General features: G+C 48.4%; 3 protein-coding genes across 3 annotated transcripts, besides 1 other annotated feature; 2 read left to right on the forward strand and 1 right to left on the reverse strand.

Annotated features, from left to right (window-relative positions):
- Positions 1-1,220: 1,220 nt before the first annotated feature.
- Positions 1,221-1,280: a microsatellite.
- A 19-nt stretch (positions 1,281-1,299) lies between these two features.
- NFIA_048560 (nuclear transport factor 2 family protein) lies at positions 1,300-2,125 on the forward strand (the record flags this gene model as incomplete). The annotated part of the gene is made up of 2 exons (XM_001257415.1): positions 1,300-1,379; positions 1,732-2,125. The coding sequence occupies 2 exons, from the start codon at positions 1,300-1,302 to the stop codon at positions 2,123-2,125; spliced, it is 474 nt and encodes a 157-aa protein (XP_001257416.1).
- A 1,538-nt stretch (positions 2,126-3,663) lies between these two features.
- On the forward strand, positions 3,664-7,663 carry NFIA_048570 (serine/threonine-protein kinase; the record flags this gene model as incomplete). Its single annotated transcript, XM_001257416.1, has 5 exons — positions 3,664-4,247; positions 4,299-5,027; positions 5,091-7,021; positions 7,078-7,383; positions 7,431-7,663. The coding sequence occupies 5 exons, from the start codon at positions 3,664-3,666 to the stop codon at positions 7,661-7,663; spliced, it is 3,783 nt and encodes a 1,260-aa protein (XP_001257417.1).
- A 235-nt stretch (positions 7,664-7,898) lies between these two features.
- Positions 7,899-8,873, reverse strand: NFIA_048580 (uncharacterized protein; the record flags this gene model as incomplete). The annotated part of the gene is made up of 2 exons (XM_001257417.1): positions 7,899-7,917; positions 8,236-8,873. The coding sequence occupies 2 exons, from the start codon at positions 8,871-8,873 to the stop codon at positions 7,899-7,901; spliced, it is 657 nt and encodes a 218-aa protein (XP_001257418.1).
- Positions 8,874-11,154: the final 2,281 nt, after the last annotated feature.

The raw sequence follows: 11,154 nt of genomic DNA on the forward strand, positions 1-11,154 counted from the left end.
GTCCCCTCTTACACACGAAGTGATTAGTCGTCTATACGAATTGCCGGATTTTCCGTAAAGCAGAAGTGGTGATAAAATAATGTAGGTACCTTGCAGACTAAGACTTAACGATCTGGACTCGATCGGATTATGCTACCTATCTGCCCATTAATGAGGGGTCCGTTCGGTGATAGGTATTATTCTTATCCTCTGTCTTCACCATCCAAGGCGAAAATGGTGCCTTCGATATGCTGATCTCGCACCAATCATGATGATCGATCTGATGCAGCGACAGACTATGCAAATGACCCTCGAAGACACGCAAAAATGAGGCTACGTACCTCACTATCTCTGGGCTTCACCGTCCACTTTCCGATGCCCCTCTATTCTTCGGCCGCCCAACGTCATTTTCTTGCACGTGACAAGCCCGTTCTGCAGTGTTGTGCCGATGATCGCCACGGTGGCGTCAAAGTAGTGAACTATCATAGAAAAGTGCTCCGAACTGGTTTCTTTTACTTTCTCAATTCTCGATTAGGATCAAAAACTAACTGCTACCGATAAAATCTTCACTTTTCAATGGGATTTTAGTGACGAGTATCAAACTTCAGTCAACATAATCAAATTGGCTATCGTTCGGTTTATATATATTTCGAACAATTTCGGGCCGTAGACGATAATATATCCTCCGCAGTTTATGAGATGACATGTATCAACGCGGTTGATATTTCAGATGAGATGTACACGTATCACCTTCTATTGGCAATATGTGGAGATATCTGGAGACACCCCCAAAAGCTGAGATTACGGACATTGCTGCAATATCTGGGGCTAATGCCATCGCGGATGAGATGGGATATGACCTACCATGCTGTCTTCCAACTTTGGCAAGTTTTACTCGTTAGAGGCCAGGAACAAAGTTATGGAGTATGAGGGATGGCTTCCAACAAGATTGATATTCAGCTGTACATTAGACAGTTGAAAATTGTGTGGTCAATATGCGGATAAATGTAAACGTAGGGAGAAAGTGTGCAGTTATCAGCAGATACAGAGTATCCTATATATCCTATACTTGTCACCTACTCATGCAGAATGCTATTATTGACCGTCTCTCGCTGATAATCTCTGGCTTTCTCGAATGATCCTAACTCATACTTTTAATCCGCTTCAAACCGTCTGCCAAAGGGCGTATACTTAGATCCGGCACGTGATAGCATCGTACATGATGACTCAAATTGGACGTCAAGAAATCAACAAACAACCAAACAACCACACAACCACATAACCAAACATTGAAATAGACAGTTCACCACATCAGTCACAATGGCAGACCTTAAACCTCCGTTTACCGAAGAGACTGCTAGAAAGAAGGTCAAGGCAGCTCAGGCTCTCTGGAACACGCAGTAAGAATACACAATGAGCACATCCCAGCAATCGGCGGGTGTATATCATGGAATGCCGTTGTCACTCATACCCTCGCTCTGAGCCTTTGGTCCTCTCAAAGAAAATCTTTCATTTTTGTTTGATTGGTAGATAGCCATGATAGAAACTCAGCGCAAAGCATCTTATTGTCTCATCCCTTGCGCGAGCACACCATTCCCTCGTGGGTTCAAATCCCGGAGGAATTGACCTCAGCATTTCATGCCTCCCTTGATTCAATTTATGTCGTTGCACCGGTCGGTTCGAGCATAAGCGCTACATGCCCTATTGAGACTACTACCATTGCTGTAACTAATCACTAACGCCAATGTGCAGGGACCCGGTCCGAGTCGCTCAAGCCTACACGCCTACATGCATCTGGCGCAATCGCGACTCATTCTTCTCTGGCACAGAAGCGATTGTCACGTTCCTAACCCGCAAATGGAAGCGTGAACGCAGTTACCGACTCCGCAAGGAGCTCTTTGCTTTCACGGATGACCGTATTGCCGTGCAGTTCTGGTACGAGTATCAGGACGCAGAAGATGGGATGCGCTGGAAGCGCTGCTACGGCCTTGAGGATTGGACGTTTGAGCGGGAAACTGGCAAGATGCGCAAGAGAATGATGAGCGGGAATGACTTGGTACTTGGACCGGACGGGAACGGTGACGGCCGATGGTTCGTTGATGGAGTTGACGTCGATACTGTAGACATCGGCGAAGAGCATTGGTAGGCAGTTGAGACTCGACATAGGGCATTAAGAAAGTTCTAGCACGTTCTTCTGGCGTCTATTCTATATCGTAGTTCATGAGCTTATACTCTGTAGGCGAGGCGAACCTGGGGAACGGTTTGGCCCGAAACGGAATGTTGATATAGTTTGGAGGCCACATCCAGCCCACCGTCAATTAGAGTGACCTTCAAGCTGTTATCGAAGCGCATCTTGCTTCCATATCTAGCCAGATTCCAGAGCCTTGATCTCAAATCAATAGACGAAGAGCTTGCTATTTGTTATTGATATTGGAATGTTGAATGCGAGTACTTCTGTCCCTTGACCGCTAGCTTCGGAATGCCCCTCCCTTGTTGCAACAAGGCACAGGAGGATACCTCGACCTAGTCTCAGTATGCTAGGACAGCAATCACTGTAAATTTAAAAGGAGAAAACGGGAATGTGGGGTTTGTTCTGCTAAAGCAGGTTTGGGATTCTGGACCTGCGTGCCCGGATCGTTGAGAAGCCATGGGAGAATGTGCGGGATGTCCGTGTCTTATAGTCAGTCACTTCAGGCCCTCTGAATAGAGAGTCAATCGAGCTAGTAATTACAGCGCTTGTAATAGTTGCATGCTTGCTGGGTATTTGGAAGAAATACAAAACAAGAATAAGTAGGTGGAGGTTTAAGGGTCGTATTCTATCAATTCGTTCCTTGTCAGTCAGCGATATCATTGTGAAGACCAAGGGATGATAGAAGACTTGCAGGGTGAACTTGACCTTTCAATATTGCAAAGGATCGTGTGCAGAGGCTTCTTATATGCTCTAATTTAATTATCATTTCTTGAAGGGCTTTACCTTGTCGTGATGGTGTAATAGAGGGCTCGAGCATTCCTAATCGGCCAATGTAAATTAGTGGCCAGGGAGACTCCAGGAATTCGAGACAACAAACAGTAAACGATCGGCCAGAGGAATTCAACCGTGATATGGTATGTCAGTTTTCTACTAACGTGCGGCGTCTCCTTGTTGTGGCGTGGCCTTGGACTGTCTGTTTTGAGGTATGTTGTCAAGGAAAGTGACTGGAAGCTTGGATTTCTGTCGTTGTTGTACGCAGCTCCTCTATCGTACTCTTTCGTCACTTGGAGCAGCTCGAGTCCTGCTGCGACCTCGCACGATTCCTTCACTTGCGCCTCATCATCTCTTTTGAGCCTCGACACGCGGGAGATTCAACGCAACCAATACGGGAAAGAAGAAGGTACTAACACTCCGGCATTACGATTCGCAGTCGTCCACTCCAGAGCACTATATCTCTATTGTCTGTCGCTACAGCCTCGTCTTTACATCTCTCAGAAGGTAGCTCTCCCAACGAGCAGCAATATCCAGTCAACGCGTCCGATTCGGATGTTAGTCTGTGATACTCATGACTAGCTATATCGCAAGCCACAGTCGCTGACTAGTCATCGAAATCAGACCCAAACAGACTATAACATCGCAAGTAGCGGAGAGAATCTCCACATGTGGAATTGCAACAAGCCTGTCTCGCTTCATTAGCCCGGGCTTGCCTGGCGATGGATGGGATCACTGCCAGTCCTCAGTCATTCCGTCCTCCTCTGACGGATGCCACGCATAGACTGAACAACTGCGCTACTCCAAAGATTGAAAAAGGATCACATATCGAAGTAGAAGATCTGCTAAAAACACCAGACCGAATGTCTATCGTCACAAGCCCGTTGGCAAACAGAGAAAATGTGGGGGAAAACCGCGCCTCTCCAAACCCAAACTCTCAAGCCGGCTCGAAAAGGAACTCAGCAATCTCTACGACTTCTAATGTGTCTGGGAAGGGGAAGAGGAAAACACATGTTGGGCCATGGCAATTAGGAAAAACACTGGGGGAAGGGGCCACGGGCCGTGTAAGGTTGGCCAAACATGCAGTCACCGGCCAGACCGCAGCCATCAAGATTGTATCCAAGAGGTCTGCCGCAATTGCTCAGAGCGAAAGTATTGCAGCGATGGACCGCAATGCAAGCCTCTTTAGTGGTACAGGCACCAGACAAATGCCGTCCGGCATTGAGCGGGAGGTGGTCATCATGAAACTCATCGAGCATCCAAACGTGATCAGCCTGTACGACGTGTGGGAGAACCGGGGAGAACTGTAAGTCCAAGATCAAGCGTCTACTACTTGAAACTGACCTTTCGTCTCTAGATACCTGGTTCTAGAGTATGTCCAAGGCGGCGAGCTATTCCATTATGTACAAAATCACGGACCGTTACCGGAGGAAGAGGCAGTTCGGTTGTTTCGACAGATAATCGCAGGCCTTGGGTACTGCCACAGATTCAACATCTGTCATCGGGATTTGAAGCCAGAGAATATACTGTTGGACTCCTGGCGCAATGTCAAGCTTGCTGACTTCGGTATGGCTGCGCTTCAGCCAGCTGGACATTGGTTGAATACCTCCTGCGGAAGCCCGCATTATGCTGCGCCGGAGATCATTTATGGTCGAAAGTACCGTGGAGACAAGGCAGACATTTGGAGTTGCGGCATCATTCTGTATGCACTGCTGACGGGCTACTTGCCATTCGATGGCGGGGATCTTCCAAGTACTCTGCGACAAGTGAAGCGAGGCGAATATACTATTCCCCCCGAGTTGAGTGTCGAAGCGGCCGACCTCATTCAGCGCATCCTGCAAAAGAGACCAGAAGACCGCATAACGATGCATGGAATATGGATGCATCCACTTCTAAAGAAGTACGAACAGTTCCATCAGGCAATGTCACATCACTACCTCGGCCCTGCACCACCGTTAACGGCACAGGACTGCGGGCCACCAGTACTCAGCAGACAGGATATTGATATTGATATTCTGAGAAATCTGCAGACATTGTGGCATGGCGTCAAAACAGAGGCCCTGATAGAGCGAGTTCTGGATCCTCAGTGAGTATCCCATTTCCAATCGAGAGCTACGTCACGAAGAGCTGACCAGGCCTCTTGCCATAGGCCCACCCAGGAACGAATGTTTTACAATGCTCTGATCAAGTTCAGAAACGAGCAGCTAGAGAATTACCAGGGACAGCCTCTTGAGTATTCAGCCAGTGATTACCACCATATCTCTCGATTACCAGCTTCCGTTGCAAATAGACGCAAGCATGCCCGGGTGCAAGGTGGTTCTCGGAGACAAGGTCAAAATTCAACAACAACAAGCAGCAGCAAACAACCTCAAAGTACATCCAGAGCCCTCAAATTCTCAGCAACCGAGAAGAGTTATGACCCATTCAGGTCTCCACGCCATATAGTCGCCACTCCCGAAGTACAGTACGCTCAGGTTACCATTCACCGGAACGGTCCTGAAGCAAATACCAAAGAAGTGTCGGAAGCTGTTCCGGAATTAGACGATGATATGAAAGAAGAAGAAGTTGAGGATATAGAGTGTCTCCCAAGCTCCCCTTTTTCCATAGTGCCCAACAAGAAGTCCAAGGCCAGCTTCACTAGGTCTTTTCAGTCAAGGGCTTCCCACTCATCTGCTCGCCGGGTTACAAATACAACACCTACACCTCGCTCTGCCAGCTATAAGCGGAACGTTCTATTTCTTCACCACCGGAATCGCTCACAAGCATCAATGTCTGCAAGACCGAAGAAGGCACGAGCAAATGCTTCCAGCATTAGCAGGCAAGAAAGCGACTGCAGCATAAAGTCTGACGTGGACGGCGTCCCCTTCTCAGACCGTTGTGGCAGTCCTTTGCTGCCGGTACCACCTATAGTAGTTAGAGGAGCTGGGGTTACTATTAAAAACTGCCCTCAAGTCAAGAGAGTTTGCGACGCGGACATTATCTGGAGAGACGAAGCGCGCAAGGTCTCTCATGAACTCAGCCAGATATGTGAAGAGGCTTTCAATGGCGGATCCTTATCAACAGGGTGTACGGCAAGCATTGGATCAGAGACACCGGCGACTTCTCTTTCCATGGTCAGTGCTGGAGACTCGCAAAATCAAACTACAGGAAGCAACATCAAATCGAACCAGCCATCCAACAGATCACGAGAACCACCCAACACCTATACTGCGACAGAGCTGACCGAGACTCGTCGCAAGCTAATACAGCACTCAACCCAGGACGGCACTGAGAATGTTCCAGGCTATCTATCCGCTGTTATCAATCACCTCGATCGTCTCATTGCGCAGGACAGGATAAGGGAGCGTGGAAAGCGAGACAAGTCTAAGGACAACGGCAACTCTACATACGATTTTCTTCAGAGGTCTTCACTTGATACTGGTAACCTTCCGATCATTTCGGAAGAACTCAGCAACTCCCTGGCTGAGAGTGAGATGAGAAACGGCCAAGACGTAACAAGGCACAATTCGGATTCCGCCAGTTCTATCCGGACGAAACGTCAAAGCGGTGATGGGAAAGCCACAATCAGAATGGTTCCTCATAGTTCTCAACAGTGCTTGGAGGAGATTAGGCCATTGAATATCCGGAAGAAGAGACAATCCTCGAACGAGTCTCCTCAACCACGCGAGGATAGTAAATCCAAGGATGAAACCGGCAGACCGATTCGCTCTTCGCAGCGCTATGCGTCTGCCGACTCTCGTCAGACTCGTTTCCTCTCAGAATTGGACCCAATTCAAGAAGTGCCCAAGTTGACCGGCATGTCCGACACAAAAACGCCCGAGAACAAGAAATGGTCTTGGTTTCGGAACAGATCGCATGGGTCTACTGAGCCTAAAACGAAGACGCCTCCTGTCAAACCAATACACCCGAGCTCTGCCACAGTAATTGTCCACGAGATCGATCCTTCAGTTGACTCTGGACCAGGTGAGCAGACTGAAAAGCCCAAGGACACGAAAGGCCCTACCGACAACAAGAAGGGTGGCTTTTTCAAGAAATTTATGAAGAAGAAACACAACGACAACTTTGATAATGGTACAACAGGTAGGCTTCCCTACCTTTGGGCCTCAACAATTACTCCAGCTGACTATTATCTTCAGAAGTCGACTTTGCAGACACTAACCCCCTGCTCAAGCGACCAGCGGAAACCGAACACTCTTTTGACACCGACAAGAACCAGAAGCCTGCACCCGCTAGGCCAAACACCAACGGAAAGAGTCATAACTGGTTCGCGCGGGTCTTCCAGATCAAGCCAGCAACAAGAGTAGTTGCTCTCAACACATCGAAGCTCAAAGGTCGAAAGGACGTTTTGAAGCTACTGCGGGAATGGAAACAGTTTGGTATGGAGGAGGCGCACTTGGACAAAGCCAACGGTGTCATTCGTGCCAAAGTGGGCGAAGTGAACTGTAAGTGAGAACCTGGATGATTCTTGTGATTGTTCTAACCCTTCAAGGTCTCCGTCTTCGAGCTGTTGACTTCTCCGCCGAGTTTTACACTGTCCTCGAGCACGGCCGACAGGCCAACCTCAGTCTTGTGCGCTTCAGGCAAGAAAGAGGCGCAGCGTCATCCTTCCACAAGGTCGTCGACACTCTGGAGATGGTGCTGAAACAGCGAGGCTTACTCGTCGAGGATCCAGATCGTGCGAAGAAGATGGCACGAATCCTTGACGCTTTTCCCAATGGTTAATCTAGCATATCTGGCTGCCATTTCCGTTCCTACGGCGCATAGTGGTTTGATCACTCGCATTATACATCTCTGTATCTTGAGCGGCTTTCCTTGGTTTCTGCCACTCTTTGGAATTTCTCTATCTGTTGCAAAATCAGCCATAGGCATTCTGCAATCACATCCACTTTCTTATGTTTGGCTGTCAATGTGTCATTTAGCTTCATCTTGTCATGTTACTCCAGGAAATACAACACGATCATCCACCTACATCCTTGCTACTAATCATCACGCATGCATTCTCATACGTCTGTAGAATAATTTGGTGCTATGCTGCACCTTATCTTGATATAGAAAGCAAGCCTCATGGTGACTACCGTTCATGGCTGCATCTCCAAATGCTCCCGACAGTCCCCTTTACATACTGACTGGTGAGTAGACCGCCATCATAAACTGGTATCTTGCCCGGCTGCGCCCTTAGACACCTATCACTCATTAAAAATGACGAGTTCAGCTCTACGGTGAGCCAAAAAAGCTCGTTGATCTCAACTCGCATAAACCAAAAATAACCTTCTTTTCTGTGCCCAGGTGCAAACTCAGGATCAATCATGAGAATGAATCCTTTCCCTGGCCCACCTCCATGCCTGCTCTCTTCTGGATCCTCAAAAGCACGCATGATCGAATCCAGGCAATGCTGATCAATGACCAGACAGACTGCATACCGCGGAACAACGTCCCCAATCTCAGCACCCCGAGACGCAACAAGGTCTTTGAAATCCCTCCGGATCTGCTCGATTGATGCACCGTCCCAGCGTTCCTTGTCCTCAAGGACAATATTTTTGTATGACTCATGGACAAGCTTCTCAGGGAAGCCAAGATCCTGGTCGTCGGCCTCAGAATACCGGTCACCATCAACGCGGTCAATTTCCCAGTGGACATAGCGGTCGAGTTTCTCCAGACAGGCAGACCAGACCTGATCAGACTCGGGGGTGTAGACTGTGCGGTAGATGAAGTAGCCCCAGGGCCAGCATTTGCCGTAAGCGCGACGGAGTAGTCGCATAGAGGAGCGTTGCTTATTTTTGAACCAGGGCTGCTGACGCCAGCGCTTGTAACGCTCCGTGTCACTACCTGTGAATTCAAGGTGTGACCAAGGTGTTGGCCAGGAGGGGTCATGGAAGAAAATATTGACAGGATCTTCGTCTCCAGAGTCTTCTGGTTGGGCTGGTTGGGTCATTATGATATGAGAGTTGTATGTGATGGAATCGTAAGCTGTAAAAGGCGTTATACAAGAAGACCAGGCAGCCAATGGCATAACTGAAGCAAAACAGGTGAGCAAAAAACATACAACAGCCGGGATTCGCTGGTGGTCACCCACCCAACTACTAACCGGCCGGCGTGTGGCTTAAGTACGGCTGAGCGGACGGGAAGCCCTGTTTTCCACACCCTATGGTCGTATGTACTAGGACTCTTCTAGTTGAGGTCCATATAGGTGCTTGGCAAACACATTGTGAAGCATTTTGATGAACGGATTTGGTTATCCATTCTATGTCTTTCAGGTCCAAGTATCCGGCAGTCGAGGAGACTCATGTCTTTGTTCGACTTGTTGTTTCTGTACTGCTGGGCAGCTCACTTCATTTCCTCATGGACTTTGTTTATTGAGGGCCTCGAACTGCACCGCTGGCAGAACCCCTTGCGAGGTATAGCCTTGCAGTCAATGAGTGCATGGGCTCTGTCTGGCTCCTCGCACCCGCAGAGCTCCATCTGTGCGAGCCTCGAGCTCATTAGACCTGAACCGCGCCATTGATCGGTAACTGCTGGCTAACAATTGTCCGTGTACTTCAGGTATCTTCAGGCAGATAGCCAGGAGCCGGTCATCAATGGCAAAATCAACAATTTCCTCGTCTGTCGTGGGTATGATGCTCCACCCATGGACATAGTCTGGGCAACAAGTCTGTGTCATTAGGATGTTTGTTAATTAAATAGGAAAAGTGAATGTAATCAATTCTTACTCAAGACCTATCAAGAGAAGAAATAATGTGTAAATGAATGGGAGGAGGTGGGAGGATCGAAGGCGGTGGTGGGTGACATGGAAGATTGAAGCCCAATGCTAAGTGCTAACTACAGCAGACTACGTGCTAACGCCTGAGGCAGGTATCTGACGTGCCTAGGTTAGCAACGGGCCGTTACCGACTCGGGCTGCCTCGGCCACTACCGTGGAGTGGGGCCTTGCGGCTTTAAAGCTTGGAGGAGCTGTAATTACATATGTGCTGGGATCCCTGTATTTGAGATCCATACTGGGTTAACATCGCATTACTTGAAGCATTGGTCGACTGAATATCATTCCGACTGGAGCGAACAGCGTCAGATGAACTCCGGTACACAGACATCGACTTTAGCGTAGGGGACTGTCCTGCGGCCGGGAGCTGGTTCTATTGTTTATACTGTGAGCCTATGCGAAGCTTCGCTATTTTTGCCGGCTAGGGGCAAGTGGTTCTGTGGCGGGTGGATCTTTCCTTCAGGAAATATCAAGTTTGACTATGAATAGGTACCCCGACGGCACGATTGCTCGGCCCAGTCAGTAAAGGTTCTAAGCTAGAGCAGTCAGTCAAGGCCGAGAACAGCTCCAAAAACAGATATGACCATTCAAAAGGACTGGCACGCACGATACTACCGTGAACAATGCCAAATTGCACAAAGATATCAAACACTAAACATGTTACAGATTTGCAATATAAAGTGATCAGACAGCCACCCAGATATGAAGCAGATAGAACAAAAAGGAAATACAAATAGTTCAAAAAGCCGACCACCGTTTTTGCAGTTGAAACACTTGAGTACCTCCGAGAAAGAAAACGAAAGGACGAACGCAACGTTTGACAGGAACACAAAAGACAGACAGCCACCCGAAATGTCATGAACACTGGATAATCACAAAAGCCGCCAACACTCGTCGCTGCATAGGGAGAAACGCAGAAGGAAATATTAAAATGCGAAATCAACAGGTCGATGCAGCGCAATGCTAACCACTCAATGTCAATAGAGCACGCGTCAAAGAACGCTTCCATAGACACACCCCAGTGGACCCGAGCGTCAAGAGGGGCGGAGTCATGAGAAGACATGCCAGCGCAGAGCAATATGAGACAAACCGCTGGGTCATGCAATTTCTCACAGTTACCGAACCTGCGCCTGAAAACGGAAACCAGCGAGAAGAGGGATCATTAACATGACGATGCATCAAGGCAGAAAACAAGAGGAAAACGAAGCCGAAGGAAACATCCATTAGTGGGTCGCCCCTGTGGTTTATAAAGCGGCGGTGCTCGTGGAAAGACGGTGTTTGATAAGTTAGAGAAGTCGAAGAATGTGACATCACCGACTTTCTCAGTAGAAGCAGCTGTCAAGAGAAAAGCCTCCGGCAGAAGACAGTCATGACCCTCAATCCCAATGTCTAATTCGTGGAATTCATAACACTCTTGATTCTCGTTTCCATGGACTCGTTTCAAGTCGCGATTTTGATC

This window comes from Aspergillus fischeri, genomic scaffold (assembly GCF_000149645.3).
Source record: "Aspergillus fischeri NRRL 181 1099437636266 genomic scaffold, whole genome shotgun sequence".
Classification (NCBI taxonomy): Eukaryota; Fungi; Ascomycota; class Eurotiomycetes; order Eurotiales; family Aspergillaceae; genus Aspergillus; species Aspergillus fischeri.